This window comes from Salmo trutta, chromosome 35, assembly GCF_901001165.1.
Source record: "Salmo trutta chromosome 35, fSalTru1.1, whole genome shotgun sequence".
NCBI classification, from domain to species: Eukaryota; Metazoa; Chordata; class Actinopteri; order Salmoniformes; family Salmonidae; genus Salmo; species Salmo trutta.
Window position 1 is genome coordinate 29,755,196 of NC_042991.1, and position 21,331 is coordinate 29,776,526.

Genomic DNA, 21,331 nt, shown 5'->3' on the forward strand with positions numbered 1-21,331 from the left:
ACCCTGTCGTTCTCCGCTAACATCAAGGCGGTGACCCGATCCTGTAGGTTCATGCTCTACAACATTCGCAGAGTACGACCCCGCCTTACACAGGAAGCGGCGCAGGTCCTAATCCAGGCACTTGCCATCTCCCGTCTGGATTACTGCAACTCGCTGTTGGCGGGGCTCCCTGCCTGTGCCATTAAACCCCTACAACTCATCCAGAACGCCGCAGCCCATCTGGTGTTCAACCTTCCCAAGTTCTCTCACGTTACCCCGCTCCTCCGCACACTCCACTGGCTTCCAGTTGAAGCTCGCATCTGCTACAAGACCGTGGCGCTTGCCTACGGAGCTGTGAGGGGAACGGCACCTCCGTACCTTCAGGCTCTGATCAGTCCCACTGGATATCATAAGGTGAATGCACCAATTTGTAAGTCGCTCTGGATAAGAGCGTCTGCTAAATGGCGTAAATGTAAATGTAAATGTAGTGCATGGCCGGACTAACCAAGTTTCAGGCCCTAGGAAGGAACATTTTAAAGGGCTGCCTCTTGGCATCAGAGCGAAAATGTTGCAGTTTTCTAGTTGAAATTACAGTACATTCATGTATTGAGAAGTATTCAATACAAGACCTATTGAGTTGAAAAAATATAATTGGTGGAGTACTGTGGATACCAATAACCCTGTGACCCTCCCAGGCCCATGTTGCCCAGGGTTAAAAACATACATTGTAGATTAATAATATTGTATTGTATAGCACCCTCTAAAGTTAATCGGATCGCTTGGCCAAAATTAATTTAATCTGTTGTTGTTAGTAATATTCATAAAAAAAGATATATATTTTGAGATCTGACAGCGGTCCCCCTGCAGTACCTCCATGGATCCCTGAGAACCCCTGCTCCAGATCATTCCTATTTTCACCAACACTTGCTTTCTTTCTTTTATTTGCTGTACTATTAACTTTCTTTTCATTGCAGACGGTAACAACAATCATAGTTAAAAAGCATAATAATTAGTGAAGTATAATATTTGTTTTACGCAAACAAAAGTACAGATGGATTTCAAAATGCCCCCCTCCCAAAATCCCAAGATCGCTTGCTGTTGATGATGTCATGTTTCTTTGTGTTTGGACTACCCCACCTCCCCAATCCCACAAATAAGCAGCACCTCTCTGACCGCCTGAAACAAAGCATGTACTATTCTCTCTATCTTCCACCACACTAGGCAGGAACACTCTGTGACCCTAATGTTAAGGAAAAAAGAAAAAGATCTAGAGACAGAGTACAAACAACTACAGCTGGAGAGTCAAGGGAAAGAGGGCCGTCTAATAGCTCTAGTGAATGAAGTGGAGGTAAAAAAATAAATACTACTCTTTCACATGAGTGGGTTCCGTACGAATGTACGTGTCGAGTTTGTGAGTTTTCACGTCTTGCTCGTTGTTGAAGTGATACTCCGTTGTCTTGTGTTTTTGGATATGCCGTTTTGTAGACTTGTGGCTTTCCTGTGACTATCTGTGTCATTATTTGTGTTTGTGGATTTGAGTAGCAGGAAATGGTGTTTGGGCCAGTGCTTTGAGGACTTTCAGATCATCATTTTTTTTTGTGTTGGCCTGAACTCAAGTACTGTAATGTGGGCACATTGTATTTGCATTCATCGATACTGTATGCTAACTGTATTCGTTTCACATATATTTAATATCTTGTCGTTTGTGATTATTGTTTTCTTGTGGTGACATATACTCCATGAAGCATGCAGACATTGCAGAGGAAGAAGCCAAGTCTTTCATAAAACATTGTACATCTTAAAGTGAATTCATCATAGGTTACTAGTTAGTTATTTAGTAATTCAACCCAATACAACTGTTTTACCTCCACTTAACTTGTGAATATTTAAAAACCTCTTTTACAAAAAACAAAGAAGGAATCATGTCCTTAGAGCGTTTGAAAAAATATTCAGCTCACATTGTTTTTTGAATGGCTGGCCATCCACCAATCCACCATCACTGTTGGAAATAGATATTGTGGTCATGTGGTGCATTGGTTCCCGAACTGGGGAAAATGGCTTTAATGAGGGTGTTGCAATTCTTCAGCACACAAAAACGAGTATAAAAAAAAAATGCATTCTACAAGTTTGGGGAACCAAAGCACATCCTGTTAAAAGCACCTCAGAATGACTGCTAAACCACCAGGGTCATGTTCAGTAGGACACACGGTTTACAAAGTTTTGAAACGGAAAACGAAACCAATCGTTTCTTATTGGACAACTCCAGGCAGAACCACCACGTTACACTCAATTCCAAACCGTGTTCTCCTGTATCGTACCTACTGAACACTGCCCTGTTGGTCCACGCTCCTGTGTTAGCCTGGCATCCAAACTGAATTCGCTACATTTCACCATCGCTTTGCTTTACAACAACAGTGAAACATAGCTTAATCCATTTGGGTGCCAACCAGTCTGCTTCTATGTAGCCCTGGGGCTATTGCGAGTGTCTCTCTCCCTGATCCCATCCCAGGCCCTGGGGAAGTATCGTTGTGTGGAACAGGAGGAGCAGGATGTGCTGCTCTCTGCCCTGTCGGCCCTGCAGGACAAGGCTCAGCACCTGGAGTACAACCTGAGCGCCGAGACGCGTATCAAACTGGACCTGTTCTCAGCCCTGGGAGACACCCGCAGGCAGCTGGAGATAACACAAGGTCCCCCTCCCCATTTATGTTAAAGCGCTATATAATCATTTTATAGCTTTATATAATTATGTTATAGCTCTATAATTATGTTATAGCTTTATAGAAATATTTTATAGCTCTATAGAATTACAGTACCAGTCAAAAGTTTGGACATACCTACTCATTCCAGGTTTTGTCTTTATTTTTACTATTTTCTACATTGTAGAATAATAGTGAAGACATCAAAATGATGAAATAACACATATGGAATCATGTAGTAACCAAAAAAGTGTTAAACAAATCAAAATATATTTTATGTTTGAGATTCTTCAAAGTAGCCACCCTTTGCCTTGATGACAGCTTTGCACACTCTTGGCATCCTCTCAACCAGCTTCATGAATGCATTTAAATTAACAGGTGTGCCTTGTTAAAAATGTATTTGTGGAATTTCATACCTTCTTAATGCGTTTGAGACAATCAGTTGTGTTGTGACAAGGTAGGGGTGGTATACAGACGATAGCCCTATATGGTAAAATACCAAGTCCATATTATGGCAAGAACAGCTCAAAGAAAAAGAAAGAGAAACTGCTGCATCAGATGACCTGGCCTCCACAATCACACGACCTCAACCCAATTGAGATGGTTTGGGATGAGTTGGACCGCAGAGTGAAGGAAAAGCAGCCAACAAGTGCTCAGTATATGTGGGAACTCCTTCAAGAGATTTGGAAAAGCATTCCAGGTGAAGCTGGTAGAGAGAATACCAAGAGTGTGCAAAGCTGTCATCAAGGCAAAGGATGGCTACTTTGAAGAATGTCAAATATGAAATATATTTTGATTTGTTTAACACTTTTTTGGTTACTCCATGATTCCATATGTGTTATTTCATAGTTTTGATGTCTTCACTATTATACTACAATCTAGAAAATAGGAGAAATAAAGAAATATAATTATGTTATAGCTTTGTAGAATGTCATAGCTTTGTAGAATTATGTCATTGCTTTATAGAATTGTTATTGGTCTATAGAATTGTCATAGCCTTGTATAATTATGTCATAGCTTTATAGAATTATGTTATAGCTGTATAGAATTATGTTATAGCTTTGTAGAATGTCATAGCTTTATAGAATTATGTCATAGGTCTATATAATTATGTTATAGCTCTGTAGAATTTTATCTCGAGATGATCAGGTCGTATTTGAAATCAATACTTCCTTGAGCTTGTCTGGAACAATGGAACCAATAGCTTAGTTGCAAGAGTTCAGACCCAAACCATCTGGGTTTGAACTCTTCGAGACAGACTAAAGCAAACGCTAAAGTATTTCAAAGATATAGTATTAGTATTTGAACCCAGATGTGGTTGAAACCACTACCATTTACCAGTCATGTTAAGTCATCTGAAAATTGATAGTCTATAAATTTGGGCAGCATTGTGAATAACATGGAATTTTGTTGGACCAAAAATTATGTAGCGATGTGCAAAATGACCCATAAATTTAATGTGCCTGTAAACATTACTTTCAAAATAGGAGGTAAAACACTATTTAATGTGAGACAGTAATGTGTTTGAATTGAAGTGATATGTAATGTTTTTGTAGTCTTTTTTACACACACACACACACACACACACACACACACACACACACACACACACACAATGTAAAGAATTTGAAAACACACCCCGAATTGTTTTTCAAATTGATGAATACTAATGAAGTTGATCTTACAATTTTTTTGGTCTCTTTTTGTTAGAAAACTGTAAACATTAAATCTATCAAAACAATACTTTTTAGGCTTGATGTACTTTTCACATGGAAGTTTACTGCTTTAATTGAGTAAATCAATGTTTTTGTCAGCATGACACTGGTGTGTGTAATACAGTACAAGTTCTTTGGGCACAATGTCATTGGTGACTAAAGATTGAACTATAATATGTATGTACTGCACAATGGCTCCAGCTATTCTTACAATTCTGATGAAACAGTTGATAATTTTTTTTTTTAAATGTACAAATTAACCAATTATCACAGAACTTGCTTTTTCTGAAGTTGTACATGAGCTTTGCGGAAAAAGATCTTTATTTAGGTTGAGACCAAAACGTTGGTTATAAGATCCATTCCATCAGTGGAGCATCACCAGTTACCTGGAGTTGTTTCGTTTGAGCATACCATTTTTCTGCATGCACCTGGTAATACGATAGGTATGCGAGCAGGGTTGGGGTCAATTACATTCCAGACGTAAACTGAAATTCCAATACCAAATTCTATGAAATTGGAATTTCAGTTTAGTGACTGAACTGACCCTAACCCTGTGTGCAAGTCATCAGTTTATCTATTCTTCAGCAGACAAACATTCAAAGGAAAACACTATTACATAAAATACAAAACAATCTAGGTCAACAGAAACCAGAAGGGAGTCAAACAAGTTATTGAAGTGCTAGGTGTCGTGTTTATTTCAGGAAGTGGAATAAAAAAAGAGAAAGGTGTTGCAGAGCCAGATACAGCAGAGGCAACCCTGTTCCTGGAGTGCATTTACATTTTGTTCTAACTAGGCACCACAGCTGGCCAACGGAGCTAATTGATCAGTTCAGTGATTGCCTATATTCAACACAGCTGGCCAACGGAGCTAATTGATCAGTTCAGTGATTGCCTATATTCAACACAGCTGGCCAACGGAGCTAATTGATCAGTTCAGTGATTGCCTATATTCAACACAGCTGGCCAACGGAGCTAATTGATCAGTTCAGTGATTGCCTATATTCAACACAGCTGGCCAACGGAGCTAATTGATCAGTTCAGTGATTGCCTATATTCAACACAGCTGACCAACGGAGCTAATTGGTCAGTTCAGTGATTGCCTATATTCAACACAGCTGGCCAACGGAGCTAATTGGTCAGTTCAGTGATTGCCTATATTCAACACAGCTGGCCAACGGAGCTAATTGGTCAGTTCAGTGATTGCCTATATTCAACACAGCTGACCAACGGAGCTAATTGGTCAGTTCAGTGATTGCCTATATTCAACACAGCTGGCCAACGGAGCTAATTGGTCAGTTCAGTGATTGCCTATATTCAACACAGCTGGCCAACGGAGCTAATTGGTCAGTTCAGTGATTGCCTATATTCAACACAGCTGGCCAACGGAGCTAATTGGTCAGTTCAGTGATTGCCTATATTCAACACAGCTGGCCAACGGAGCTAATTGGTCAGTTCAGTGATTGCCTATATTCAACACAGCTGGCCAACGGAGCTAATTGGTCAGTTCAGTGATTGCCTATATTCAACACAGCTGGCCAACGGAGCTAATTGGTCAGTTCAGTGATTGCCTATATTCAACACAGCTGGCCAACGGAGCTAATTGGTCAGTTCAGTGATTGCCTATATTCAACACAGCTGGCCAACGGAGCTAATTGGTCAGTTCAGTGATTGCCTATATTCAACACAGCTGGCCAACGGAGCTAATTGATCAGTTAAGTGATTGCCTATATTCAACACAGCTGGCCAACGGAGCTAATTGATCAGTTCAGTGATTGCCTATATTCAACACAGCTGGCCAACGGAGCTAATTGGTCAGTTCAGTGATTGCCTATATTCAACACAGCTGGCCAACGGAGCTAATTGATCAGCTCAGTGATTGCCTATATTCAACACAGCTGGCCCTCCAGGACCAGGGTTGCCTACCGAGACACAGCATTATGTCCAGCATGACATACACTATAGAAGACCAATACCAACCCATGCATCCCGCTTACCAGACACACACCCCTCCCTCCCCTAACACATGCACATCGTTACGTTGCTGGTTAAAACCATACCTAAGCAGTAGTAGCTATTGTATTTGAAAAGACGAGTTAAAACAACCAAAACAGTACATTAGTGCAAACTAGCAGCAAGTGGACTCGACAGATACTAGGAACAGTGGGTGCTTTCGTGACTTCTTAGCATATTCTGTGCTGCATATGATTTCAAGCAGAACGTGTGCTTTCAGAGGATCAGCGAGACAGTCCTGTAACTCCCACACTGATACTGTATGTCCGTTATGACAATACATTATTCTCAGTTTAACATACAGGCCTTCGCCCACACCACATTCCTCACTTTAGTTTCTGTAAAGAAAAGATCTTCCCTTCACAATGGTTGATTGAATAGGAATGTAGTGTTGTCAATTAGGGAGTGATAATTGTTAACTTGCAGCCAGTTTAGTTTAAGGTATAAAGAGAGCATGCATCTATTCACTACACGTTATGAGTCAATATATAGTCAATTTATTTGTTAAGGAATGTAGACTATTGAGGTAAGCCAATAGTCTTAAAGTGTAAAACAGAGGTCCTTACATGAATACTGTTTCACTGTGTCTGAAATGGCACCAAAACATAAATTGGAGAAAATGCATGACCACTTTCTAACATTTGCAAAATTAAACGTTAAAGGGCAAGAAACAGTCGAGTGACAAAGTTCCTTCTCATAGAATAATTCAAATTGACACGTTTGTATGTGGAGCCCAGGAAGAGTAGCTGCTGCATGGGAAACAACTACTGGGGATCCTAATGAACTAAACATTCACTAAGAGAACCAACTGGCTCCGTGCTGAAAGTTTATGATAGACCGTATTGATAACTTCTTAATCATCCCAACATTTGGACTGCAATCAGCTCTCCCACCTGAGCTCAGTAAAGATGTCATCATAACTACAGCTACATCTCATTCTGATAATACAGAATGCTTGACACATCAAAGGAAGACGCCTCGTTTGCTGGGAGAAAGTAGAGAAGAGGACCAATCACAACCAGACTCTGCCCACACACAGCACCATGCATAAGTACATCGGAATACGCGAGACCGAAGATATTTTTCGCTCACTGACTGAAAATTCTGATAGTCGTGTAAAAACTCCTTAAAAATGTTCAAAACATAGCTCATAATACTGACTAAAGTGACAACGAGTAGTTTTTTTCTTTTAAAACAGAAGCAAATGGCTACACAAAATATACTAGAAGCATAAGTACAAAAATACTAAAACACCTAGTGGGGGGTGGGACAGGGACAGGCCAAGGGTTCCCCATGTCCCTGCAAAGCTTTCCCACAATCATTTTTTTTGTGAGCGACAGCAAAGTCCTGTGGGAGAGGATGAGGACAAGGGGGGGGTTGAGGAGAGAGGGGGTGAGGCTCCTCTGCTATGAGGAGACGGTGACTGGATTCAAGAATCCGTTCCGGCTGTAGAACTTAGAGAAGGCCTCTTCCAGAACCGAAGCGAGTCGTGGCTGGTCACCCTGGACGAGAGAAAAGAGAATTCAGGACCCCATTTGAAAGGCAAATTGTCAGAATGCCTCATCCTCAGCCCTGTGTATCCTGCTGTAGTGTTTTGAGCCTGGGGCTGCAGGCATGCTGTGAGGTCACAGGGATTGACCTCGTCTTACCTCGCTGATGAATCCCAGCTGAACGAGCTCCACGGCCAGCTCCTGCACATTCTCATCTGTACACAAAACACACAGGTCAACAACCCTGTGACCTGGCTGGTCTAGTGATGATGTTGCACCCTCCGGCACACACATCTACAGTGTCGGTAAAGGTTTGAATCTGGCCTTCTGCCCTCTGAAACAAAATCCATCTTTCCCCACTCGCTCTTTCTACATGTTCAATAAAAATCTGAAAATAAATTTAAAAAGGTAAAGCACAACACTCTTGATGTGTCCATTTCTTTTGTATTTAACCTTTATTTTGACAGGGAAGACAGAGACGTAGGTCTCTTTTCAAAATGCACCCTGTATAATAAAAAACACACAATCATGGTATGCACAAATAAAACATCACAAAATCACCCTGAAAAACAGTTACATTCATCCACAAATAAATCCCCAATCAATACTTTAAATTGCCCAAACTGCCCCAGAACATCAAGATTAAATGTATTTTGTTCCAGTAATAAGGTGCATTAAAACTAAAAGCAGATGTACCTAGTTCGGCGGAGACCCTAGGAACCTCAAGAGTTAACCAACCCTGTGAACGGGTTAGGAACCTCAGATGTCTATACTTCAACAGCAAAGTTAGATAAGACGGAAGTTTCTGAAGTACGGCCTTGTAAACAAAAAGGGAGTAATGTAGAGATCTACATGTTTTTAGCGAAGTCCAGCAAACCTTTTGATACAGGATACAGTGATGGATATCAAAACTGTTGTCTGTAACAAAACGAAGGGCACTATGGTAGATGGAAAAGGTTTAAGAGTAGTAGCAGCTGCACTTTGATAAATAATATCACCATGACAACAGACAAAAAGGTTGATTGAATAATCTGCTTCCTACTGCTTAGAGAAAGACACGATTTGTTTTAGAAAAAGCCAACTTTAAATTTCAGCTTCTTAAGCAGCTCATGTATATGTTGTTTTTTAATCCATGTCAATCCAAATGCCTAAGTATTTATAAATACAGCATGCAGAAATATAGCTCTGTACACCCCCAAATCAACCCTAGCATGGACTAAAGACGTGTGGATACTTACTTGGTAACAAATCACAACTTAAGTGCCTGTTCAACTTGTCCTCAAGTTTCAGCAACAGCGTAAGCTGGAAAAAGAAGTAAGATATAGATGATCTATGTTTTATAGGTTTGAAATCTGAACAGACAGGCCTTACCCCGAGCTGTATTTACAAAGCGTCTCAGAGTTGGAGGGCTTTTAAATCATAATGAATAAGATGATATGGATGGATGGGACCTGATCCTAGATCAGCATTGATAAACAGTCATGAGAAACTTACGTGATGTTTGGCACCCTCATCAACAGGCTCGATGTTGCACTGCATCTGTAGGACCTGCGCAGAAAGATTTTTGTAGTCCAAAGCCAATTCAAACCAGTAGACAACATATGTATTTGGACAAAAATATATCTCTCCCTTTTAAAAAACACTCACACATTGATCTATTTAATTTATATGTACTACATTTTGTCTCTTGTATCTATTACCTACACTTGTTGATTTTCTATATTATGCCTATGGAGTTCAGCCTGTATTGACTGTACTTCTCCCTCCTCCTTCAGGACTTACCTTCCTGGTCTCCAGCTCTGTACTTCTCCCTCCTCCTTCAGGACTTACCTTCCTGGTCTCCAGCTCTGCAGGCTCGGGGGTGGGGCTTTTGACTGATGGGGGCACGATGGGGGACTTCACTGCTTCCTGCTCGGGCTGCTTGGGGCCAGGCACCCCAAAAGCTGTCAGCGGGTAGATCCCATTCCTGATACACCAGAGAGGGGGGGACGTGAGTTAGACATCTCATATACACACACACACACACCCCCCTCTACAGAAACACACATTCCCCTACCTCACATCTTCCAGGAACTTATCCAGCTCAAGAGCAGGGAACTGGGAAAGCCTGTGGACATCAACAGATTGTTCCTAGTTAGTCCGCTGTTCACACACTGTCCAAGGTACAACAACATCAAGCAAGTCTCAATAGGAGACTAAACAGCAGCTGGGGGCCATAAGTTCCTTCCCTTCTCAGTTATGTGCTAGTGGAGATGGCTAAAAATCTGAACGTCATTTAAGATTTTAACAGGGTCATTTCAATCTTTTTGGGATTCCAAGAGATAGTTGGGTCTAAGACTCACTTCATCTGAACTCCATCCTTGACCTCCACAATCACCAGGTTTAGGTCCATGTTCTTTGTCATGTCCTCAAGAGCATTTTCTGGAATCATGTCTACATGACAAGACAGGGATAGTCCAATGACAGTTTGTGTGTGTGTCAGTGTCAATTTGTGTGTGTTGCAGTGTGTTTCAGTGTCTGTCTTGTTACTCACGCTGGTGGCTGACGATGCAGTGCGCTGCCAGCAGCTTCAGTAAGGGCACCTCGAACAGGGCCTGGTGGAACAGCAGCTCTTTGGCCGTGGGCCGCTTGCTGGGGTCCTGTTCCAGACACTTCTGGATGAACTCCTACCACAGGAAAACACCAGCATTAACAAGACCAGGTTCAGTCGTGGACAACACCGGCCCCAACAAGACCAGGTTCAGTCGTGGACAACACCGGCCCCAACAAGACCAGGTTCAGTCGTGGACAACACCGGCCCTAACAAGACCAGGTTCAGTCGTGGACAACACCAGCCCTAACAAGACAAGGTTCAGTCCTGGACAACACCGGCATTAAAAAGAAGGTTCGGTCCTGGACAACACTGGTAGTAAAGAGAAATGTCATGTCTGGATGAACTCCTGCCACAGGCAAAAACACACATACAGAAAATAAAGAGAAATGTATATAATAAAATCAAAGTTTGTCAAATGTTTTCAGAGCTCAAAAATGGTCTAGTGACATGTTGATTTTGGAGTGAACTATCCCTTTAAGAACACTATAGACTATAGTGGGTTGTTTAGCAACAAAACCAATGCATGAGCAACTTTGGGGCAAAACAGACAGGATGGCTTAAATTCAAAGGATTACAAGTCAACTCTATTTAGTCTCAAAATGTTTATTGAAAAAATAAATACAGTCGCACAATAAGCACTTGTCTCTCAAAAACCTTGTTGGTTAGGTAGCTAGTGAATGTTTGCCATATAAGCATAGATAGTCAAAACACTTCAAAAGCAAGACATGGTGTAAAGAACAAGATACGAGCTGGAATGAGCAACCTACGATTCCCTTGCTGCTACTTGTCATTGTTGCTAGCCATCTGTCCGTTCAGAATCATAACACAGCCTTTTACCCCTGCGATGCGAGCGCATCATCTTTGTGACGTTGTCAGGCAACCTGTCTACGTAGACTATAGTTATGTTATGGCTGGACTGAGTAATAACCCTTAAGGACAAACCCATTCTGTGTTTTAATGCAACACATCCCTTGGTGTGTTGCATTAAAATATATAATGTAGTGTCTCTTAAGGAATCGACAACAACCAGCGGGGGTTAGCTGCTAGGCCAGGGTCCCCGACTCACCCTCTGCAGCGGATCCTCCAGGAACTGAATGGCACTGTTGATGGCTTCTTGGGACACATACGACGACTCACCGTTGCTCTGGATCTCCAGTACAGCCATCTGAAGAGACGAGGAAGTGTGGGGAACAGAAGATTAGAAACAGGACAAGAAGTACACTACAAAACTTCCCGTTTCCATGGAGCAAGGCTAGTCATCGACTTCATGATCAAGTTACATTTTCATTTCAATTCTTTCAATTGTCCGTCATACGAGTGCGAGAATAACAAAACACCAGAAACAAGTCACCACTCTTCACTCACCTCTAAGGCACACATTCCAAAGGAATAAATGTCCACTGCAGTGGTGACGTCTGCAACAGCTAGAAAAATACCAACGTCAATCAGTGTCAGTAGAAAAACAGCTCCACTGCATGGTTTCTCAAAAGAGACAAATGGTCAAAGTTAAAGGTTATCTACCTCCATACTCAGGAGCAAAGAAGTGCAGGCTCTTCTGCTCCTCCCGACAGGTCTTGACGTGGTTGTTGATGGTGTCTGGGGCCACTAACATACGAGTCACAAATTAGTCCAATGAGAATGGGGAACGTTAGGTTGCAAGGGCCACCTGGGGTATGTTCAGTAGGGCGCACCGTAGCAAAACATTTCTGCAATGGATAATGAAATCTATGTTCAGCTACTCAATTTCAAAATGTTTCCTCCCTACTGAACAAGGCCCCGGTTTTAAAGAGACTAAAAATACCCTTCAGACCAAAACCTCTGAAAAGGTTGATATTTAGCTTGATTGACGGATCTGAGACCCACCTGAGCCAATCTTAATGAGGCCATTATGCTGGATGAAGATGGTGTCACAGGTCAGGTTGCCGTGGATGATGGGAGGGTCACAGGAGTGCAGGTAGCTGGGGAGAGGAGAGTTTTGAAAAAACAGAACTGGCCTCCAGGGGCCTCAAAGGAGAGCTTAGTCCAATATGGATACATGTAATGCTGTGAGAGAGACTGACCTGAGAGCAGACAGTATCTGTGTACACCAGCGCTTCCAGGCCTGATAGACAACAGACAGACAGCACAGAGATGACATTCAAACCTAATTGAAATGTGATTACCATGTGGTTCTTGAAGTGTTAATTCTGTCAAATGACCACAATAGGCTGCAATTAATAGCAAAAAATGTATAAATTGCAACAGCGGGAAAGTTCTGCATTAACAGTGGGCTTTGTAGGTTCAGTTAAAAATAGGGCTGTCACAAGATCAAATAAAAAATTGGACACTGCCCCGCCTGCAGCCAAGAGGGGGATTTTTACTGAGCTAACGGGAAACCTGGAAGAGCATACAGCATACATTCTGCATACAGCTCTTTCTGTGTCAGTCAAGTTTCCTGGTTTCATTTTTGTTTGTTCATTTCAATTTAAAATCAGTTCTTTAAAAGGGGCAGTTCAAACAATAGTAAAGCGGCCACCCTGCCATTTTTTCGGTAAACAGCTGAGGGAAAAATCTGTGTACACGACCAATAAACTTTGATTTGGGTGGAGCTGGAGAAATGGAACCACTCAAAAGTCATATACAAAGCTATGGATGCAAGGACTGCCCATCCATGACAACATTTTAAACCATGTCCAGAGGTTATACAGTTTACAATTACATTTCTTACAAACAACATTGTAAAAGCACGCTTATATATATATTTTGGGTTATGATGGGGTACGACAGTTATACTAAGCCTATGAGGAATTTATATTATATTCTTAAAATAAGTGATATTCTTAAAGAATCAAATGGGTAATATACAGTGCATTCTGAAAATATTCAGACCACTTGACTTTTCCCACATTTTGTTACATTATAGCCTTGTTCTAAAATGTATTAAATAAAAAAGCCTTAATCTACACACAATACCCCATAAGGACAAAGTAAAAACAGGTTTTTAGAAATATTGTATTAAATGTCAGAGCAAAAACCAAGCCATGAGGTCGAAGGAATTGCTCGTAGAGCTCTGAGACAGGATTGCGTCGAGGCACAGATCTGAGGAAGGGTACCAAAACATTTCTGCAGCATTGAAGGTCCAAGAACACAGTGGCCTCCATCATACTTAAATGGATGAAGTTTGGAACCACCAAGACTCTTCCTAGAGCTGGCCGCCAGGCCAAACTAAGCAATCGTGGGAGAAGAATGGGAGAAACTCCCCAAATACATGTGCCAAGCTTGTAGCATCATACCCAAGAAGAATCAAGGCTGTAATCGCTGCCAAAGGTGCTTCAACAAAGTACTGAGTAAAGGGTCTGAATACTTATCTTTTTTTTTTTTTGTATTTAATAAATATGCAAAAATGACTAAAAACCTGTTTTCGCTTTGTTGTTATGGAGTATATTGTGTGTGGATTGACGAGGAACATTTATTTAATAAATTTTAGAATAAGTCTAACGTAACAAAACATGGAAAAGGGGAAGGGGTCTGAATAACTTACAAATGCAGTGTAAGTATTCAGACCCTTTGCTATGAGACTCAAAATTGAGCTCAGGTGCATCCTGTTTCCACTGATCATCCTTAAGATGTTTCTACAACTTGGAGTCCAGCTGTGAAGGAAACCAGGCACCGCTCATCACCTGGCCAATACCATCTCTACGGTGAAGGATGGTGGTGGCAGCATCATGCTATTGGGAAGTTTTTCAGCAGCAGGGACTTGAACCCGATCGAACATCACTTGCGAGACCTGAAAATAGCTGTGCAGCAACGCTCCCCATCCAATCTGACAGAGCTTGAGAGGATCTGCAGAGAGGAATGGGAGAAACTCCCCAAATACAGGTGTGCCAAGCTTGTAGCTTTATACCCAAGAAGACTTGAGGCTAATCACTGGCAAAGGTGCTTCAAGAAAGTACTGAGTAAAGGGTCTGAATACTTAGAGTACCAGTCAGTTTAATCATAGAGCTTGAAGGTTTTTGCGACTACACTTAAAGATGCTTTCAAAGTTCTTGCAATGTTCCGGACTGACCTTCATGTCTTAAAGTAATGATGGACTGTCGTTTCTCTTTGCTTATTTAAGCTGTTCTTGCCACAATATGGACTTGGTCTTTTACCAAATAGGGCTATCTTCTGTATACCACCCCTACCTTGTCACAACACAACTGATTGGCTCAAATGCATTAAGAAGGAAAGACATTCCACAAATTAACTTTTAGCAAGTCACACCTGTTAATTTAAATGCATTCCAGGTGACTACCTCATGTAGCTGGTTGAGAGAATGCCAAGAGTGTGCAAAGCTGGCTACTTTCAAAACTATTTTGATTTGTTTAACACACGATTCCATATGTGTTCATAGTTTGTCTTTACTATTATTCTACAATGTAGAAAATAGTAAAAATAAAGAAAAACCCTAGAATGAGTAGGTGTATCCAAACTTTTGACTGGTACTGTATGTAAATGTTATTTCAGTTTTAATTTTTTTATATATATTAGCAGAAATTTCTAAATCTGTTTTTGCTTTAACATTATGGGGTATTGTGTGTTGATTAGATGAGGGTTAAAAACATTAATACATTTTAAAAGAAGGTTGCAACGTGATGAAATGTGGAAAGAGTGAAAGGGTCTGAATACACTGTATCATTCATTTAAAAGTTGAACAAAATATGGAGCAATAACAGCCCTTTTAAGATCCAAACAGACTAATAATCCACCCTGTACCTTCTCATTCATTGTCTTGTGGTTTTTCTTGGTCTTTTTCAGAAACTGCTTCAGGCTTCCTGAAGACATGTATTCTGTGATGAAAATGACCTGCGAGTGGAAAAAAGTTGTTTTAAAATTTCCTGTGTAATACATTCTGTTTATATTTCTTACTATTAAAAAGATGATTTTACTGCATTTAAAATCTCTCTTACCCTGGCCCTATTTTCCTTCACATCAGCCCAGTATTTGTGAAACTTGACAATGTTCAGATGCTCCAACTGGATCAAGTTGTCAAACACAGTTTTGACTTTCTCCTGATGGACAAACAGTGATAAAAAGGAAATTAAACATACCTCACAATCTTCAACTAATAAACATGACTGACGTCAATGAGCTCAACCCTTCAGTCCAAATGTACATTTTCTCGTCATCCGCTAAGGCCAATTAAGACAAACTCAATATAACAAAAACCCCTTACCCTGGGTTAAGGCCCGTTTCTGCTTTTTCCCCCATGGGGATGTCATTTTTATTTAAATTGTCTAACCCGGTCTACATTTGTTCGATTGTGGGCGAAGTGGCCACAGGATATTTTGAATCACTAGGGCTTATATGTCTGATAACAATCCTGACTTGTAAGAAATGCCAAGAATGTTCTTGCACATATTACATTGGAGGGTATTGCAACTCAGAATATGATCTGGTCTTGCTCTTGCCAAGCAAGAGGTAAAGCAAAGGTTAGTTCAGGATCTCTGCAAGTCATACTTTCCCCACAGAGTGAGTTAAACAAACAAACAAACACACAAAAACCACACACACACACTTAAAGTTGTCACATACACCGGATAGGTGTCGTAGTACAGCAAATTAGGGTTAAGTGCCTTGCTCAAGGGCACATCGTCAGATTTAGCTTGCCGGCTCGGGTATTCAACCACTGCGCTAACCACTAGGCTACCTGCCACCTAAACTCAGAAACACAACATCGGGAGAATTCTGGGAACTCTTAAAAACAATTCAAACTAAAGGGAGCTCATCCTACTCAATGCTCGGCCTGTGTTCAACAGACACCAACACAGCATGTCGACATGCAGAACAGAAGGAAGACTACACTGTCAGAGCACACTGACACAAGCTCCAAACAGACTGCTCAGTGCCTAGACAGTCAGAGAGGAACAAGGCCAAAAAAAGGGTCTTGTTCATTCAGCACCAAACAGAAGACGGGCCACCACCTGGACATGTCTAACAAGAAATGCTCATTTTTGTTTTGCGTTGAAAAGATTTAAACGTTATGCGCCCTTATGAACATGACCCAGCCCACAGACAAAGGTTTAAAAACAACGTACGAGAGGATTGTGCCTGAGGATTATGCAACAACCTTTGTGTCAGTTTCTATGAACGGTTTTCATAACACTTTGTAAAGAGAGTACTTTGCTTTGCTATGCTATATGTTTGGCAGCAACGGGTTGGAACACTTTGCCTAAATGCTCGCTCATGTCGCACCAAATGTGGATCTTTAGGGACCTTATGCTGTAGACGTCTGACTGCAGACATTCTCACGCGAATCTACATGAATAAAATAGGTGCTCAGTCGGTTCGCAAATTACAGCCTGCACTCTGTTCAGGAGGAGAAGTACTCTGGGCCAGCAAACGCCATTGGTGTGTCTGAGCACTAAGGAGCTTAGGCAAATCTTACCATAACTCTATCCTCCTGATTCCGGCTTACAAGCAAAAACTCAAGCAGGAGAACCAGTGAGACGCTCAACACCAATGATTACAGGCAACATCCACACTGAGCTAAAGGCTAGAGCTGCCACTTTCAAGGAGCGGGACACTAATCCAGACGCTTAGAAGAAATCCCACTACACAATCTGACAAACCAACAAAAAGGCAAAGCATCAATACAGGGCCCCGCATGGGTGCATGTTTAGTCCCCTCCTGTACTCCCTGTTCACCCATTACTGCGTGGCCGCTCACAACTCCAACACCAATGTTAAGTTTGCCAACGACACAATGGTGGTAGGCCTGATCACAGACAACAATGAGACAGCTTACAGTACCAGGACAACAAGCTCTCCCTCAATGCCAGCAAGACAAAGGAGCTGATTGTGAATTACGGGAAATGGAGGGCCGAGCACGCCCCCTTTCACATCGACAGGGCTGTCGTGGAGCAGGTCGAGAGCTTCAAGTTCGTCGGTGTCAACTTCACTTTGGACCATAATATGACCTAAACACACCAACACAGTCGTGAAGAGGGCATGACAACGTCTCATCTCCCCCTCAGGAGGCTGACAAGATTTGTCATGGGTCTTCAAATCCTCAAAGTTCTACAGTTGCATCATTGAGAGCATCTTGACTGGCTGCATCTCCGCTTGGTATGGCAACTGCTTGGCATCCAACTGTAAGGCGCTAGAGAGGGTAGTGCCAACTGTCCAATACATCACTGGGGCCGAGCTCTCTGCCATCCAGGACCTCTACCAGGCAGTGTCAGAGGAAGGCCCTAAAAATAGTCTAAGACTCCAGCCACCCAAGTAAAAGCCTGTTCCTTCTGCTACCGCACAACAAGCAGTACCAGAGCGCCAAGTGTGGGTCCAAAAGGCTCCTGAACAGCTTCTAACCATAAGCCATAAGAATGCTGAACAGTTCATCACAAATCTGAAGGGGGCACTGACTATGCACACTCACTGGACTCTACACATACGCTCACAACACACACACCAGCTGCTGCTACTCTGTTTTATCATCTATCCTGATTGCCTTGACACTTTTACCCCTACCTGCATGAACATATTACCTCAATTACCTCTTAACCCTGTACATTTCGGTATGGGTACTCCTTGTATATAACATCGTTATTGTTATTTTGTGTTACTATTTAATTTTTTTTTTCTTTACAAATTGTTCTTACTTTTTAAACTCTGTCTGTAATGAGCAATGCAATCTCAAAGTGATTGTTAACCAAATAAACATCAGGTAATTTAAAAATAAATAAATGCTACAACAGTAGCTAGATCAGCTTGATAAAGTCTGTTTGAGTGCTTCTTGAAGCAGATGGGCAGCCGCAATCATGAGAGGATCTGGAAGCTCATAAGCTAAGGTCAGCGGAGGTGGTGATGAATGGGTGATGACTGATCATTATGACGTCACATAGAGTATGGTTCTGTTGCAGCTGAGCCCTGGCTGAGAACCCAACCCACCTCCTGCAGTTTGAAGTTCTTCCGCTCTGAGAACATGACCTCGTTCCACACCACTTCCACACCCTCCTCTGTGTCCATGGCCAGGTAGGCATTGTCAATCCCAGGGACATTGCGCTGGTTCACCTAAAACGAGGAACAATGTTGGATTTCACTAATAATTCTCCATCTGATTCAAAGTAGTTGTGTAAAAAAGTTCAATATTTGTGGGGCCAAAAGTCTAACAACACAAACAGTAACCCTTTTTCTTTCTCCAGCACATGCTCATTGAATACCTCCTCTCTGCGTTTCTGCCAGCGTCCACAGGGGCTCTCCTCCAGAATCTCTGACTCGTCCTCGCTCTCCTCTTCCTCGTCCTCTGTCGCCGCTGTGGCAGGGGGCTGTGTCACAGTGGACACTGGGGGGGACACGGATGACACACTCTGACCGGTGGGGGCAGCGACCATAGACTCTGGTTTCCCCTCCTGGACAGAGTCCAACACCTGCTTCCCTTCTCCCTCTGACATCTTGTCAAGCTTGGCCACCTACTGCAAAACCCAACAAAATTGTAGACTCAAAGGCTTCATACATCATTGCCAGAAGAGTAAATGTGTGTAGTCTAGATTGACACACACACACACACACACACACACACACACACACACACACACACACACACACACCACCCCGGATATTATATTTATGTCAAAGGCTGAGGCACTCTTCTATTCAGTTGAATTTAGCTACGTTGCTTCAACAGGGCTGAACCTGATTTTGTCCACGCACCTGATACGACGTGCTCGACTATCTGACAGCGTATTTCAGACATTGATTCAATCAAAATAAACTAGTTAGATAACGTTAGCTCTCCTCACCAGCGTAACATGAAAAATGACCCCTCTAAAAATGGCTATCATGAAGTTAGCATAGTTACCTACCTTGCAAACTTGAATGATATTGTCAGATCCGTATCAGTAGACTCCAACTACAAACTTCTATCAAATCCTTGTGGAAATACGATTTGCTAACAAGCTACTGTAGCTAGTTATATCCCCTAGTCAGCTAGCTATGTAGCCACCACTGGTTAACGTCACTATAATGTCGTGATCTGCCAGCTTGAGGATATTAGCAAACCAAAAGGCAAGATGACAGTTTGTTAGTTAGTTAACTAACCTCACCAACTACTTAACACGCCGAATTTCTGTTAAAACACAAATGACAGATTATGCTAGATTTTTGCAAGCCTTGTCCCTAGCTAGATAGCCAGTCAGTCAGCCAAGCTAGCGAGAAACTGTTAGATAGCTAGATACTATAGTACTGTAGTTGTTGCAAAAATATCAAAGTCCTATGTTGGAAGAAAAAAAAACTATCACAATTATAAAGCAATAAGTTACTATGAACCGAGGTCTACACGGTTGATAAAATAATGGCGACATACACAAACCGGCTCAAATCACTACAAAAGTAATCAAAACGGAGACGGCAGTGGGCGTGGATTGCCTTCCACGTTGGTTTATTACTCGATGATAGTCTAGATTGACATTTCATAGGCCGAATCATAGTACCAATTATAAAAAAAATATGTTTTTTGATTGGTCAGAGTTACTGTTGTCGTTCTAATAGACCACTCCTACAGTAAGGGGAGAAAACGAATGATTGGGCCAGACATGCATTATTTTTTTCCTCGACACTAGAGGTCAGTATAGTGCTCACTGTGGGTTAGGCCCTATCAATGGGGCCAAGATAAATCTATGGTGAGGCCAAGCTACCTTTTCACAGAGGTATTACGTTTTTTGTAGGTCCCAAAGGGAAAACACGCGGTGTAACTACTTCGTTACACAACAAGATATCAGCTATCAAGTGCATCTCAAACCGAGATTGCGATATACAACACCCTGTCCTGCAACTCTCTGCTATGAACTGACAGGTTGCAACCAGGGTAGATGAGTCAGGACTTCTGAAAACATAAAGATCCGCTGCTTGAAGTGGAATTAGTAAGCCAGTAGAGGACACTCATCCCCTTTAGCATGCCCCACGCAGAAACATTCTTATTCCACAGAATCAAATGAAGATTCTAGTAATTAATCCTTCAAATAAGACATTCTGAGAGCCTGGAGAGAGAGAGAGAGAGAGAGAGTGTGTGTGTGTGTGTGTGTGTGTGTGTGTGTGTGTGTGTGTGTGTGTGTGTGAGCAGGAGTTGCCATATGACATTGGCCCTATCATAGAGTGTATTCTGAAAGTATTCAGACCCCTTGACTTTTTCCACATTTTGTTATGTTACAGCCTTATTCTAAAATTGATTAAACTGTTTCGTTTTTTCCCCTCATCAAAGCAAAAACACGTTTTTATAAATGTTTGCAAATTTATGAAATAAAAAACCCTGGAAATATAACATTTACATAAGTATTCAGACCCTTTACTCAGTACTTTGTTGAAGCACCTTTGGCAGTGATAACAGCATTGAGTCTTCTTGGGTACGACGCTACAAGCTTGGCACACCTGTATTTGGGGAGTTTCTCCCATTCTTGTTCTCTGCAGATCCTCTCAAGCTCTGTCAGGTCGGATGGGGAGCGTCACTGCACAGCAATTTCCAGGTGTCTCCAGTGATGTTCGATCAGGTTCAAGTACGGGCTCTGGCCGGGCCACTCAGAGACTTGTCCCGAAGCCACTCCTGTTGTCTTGGTTGTGTGCTTAGGGTCATTGTCCTGTTGGAAGGTGAACCTTCGCCCCAGTCTCTGGAGCAGGTTTTCATGAAGGATCTCTCTGTACTTTGCTCCATTCATCTTTCCCTCGATTCTGACTCGTCTCCCAGTCCCTGCTGCTGAAAAACAGCCCCACAGCATGAGGCTGCCACCACCATGCTTCACCGTAGGGATGGTGCCAGGTTTCCTCCAGACGTGACGCTTGGCATTCAGGCCAAAGAGTTCAATCTTGGTTTCATCAGACCAGAGAATCTTGTTTCTCA

The 21,331-nt window shown here is 42.0% G+C and overlaps 2 protein-coding genes across 3 annotated transcripts; one reads left to right on the forward strand and one right to left on the reverse strand.

Annotated features, from left to right (window-relative positions):
- Positions 1 to 534: 534 nt before the first annotated feature.
- Positions 535 to 2,732, forward strand: LOC115175023 (macoilin-like). The gene is made up of 2 exons (XM_029734144.1): positions 535 to 1,327; positions 2,489 to 2,732. The coding sequence occupies exons 1-2, from the start codon at positions 1,223 to 1,225 to the stop codon at positions 2,687 to 2,689; spliced, it is 306 nt and encodes a 101-aa protein (XP_029590004.1). The 5' UTR covers positions 535 to 1,222; the 3' UTR covers positions 2,690 to 2,732.
- Positions 2,733 to 5,058: 2,326 nt separating this feature from the next.
- On the reverse strand, positions 5,059 to 19,842 carry nrbp1 (nuclear receptor binding protein 1). Of its 2 annotated transcripts, none has more exons than XM_029734146.1 (18): positions 19,305 to 19,842; positions 18,663 to 18,914; positions 18,391 to 18,513; positions 15,412 to 15,513; positions 15,218 to 15,307; positions 12,544 to 12,584; positions 12,347 to 12,441; positions 12,005 to 12,088; positions 11,849 to 11,907; positions 11,550 to 11,648; positions 10,424 to 10,556; positions 10,233 to 10,323; positions 9,947 to 9,997; positions 9,721 to 9,856; positions 9,385 to 9,438; positions 9,129 to 9,192; positions 8,050 to 8,105; positions 5,059 to 7,902 (listed from the first exon to the last, which is right to left on the reverse strand). In XM_029734146.1, exons 2-18 carry the CDS (start codon positions 18,891 to 18,893, stop codon positions 7,807 to 7,809), a joined length of 1,605 nt encoding a protein of 534 aa, XP_029590006.1. In that variant the 5' UTR covers positions 18,894 to 18,914; positions 19,305 to 19,842; the 3' UTR covers positions 5,059 to 7,806. The 2 variants fall into 2 exon arrangements, with proteins under 2 accessions (XP_029590006.1, XP_029590005.1); XM_029734145.1 differs by having other exon boundaries at positions 9,673 to 9,856.
- Between the last annotated feature and the right edge of the window lie 1,489 nt (positions 19,843 to 21,331).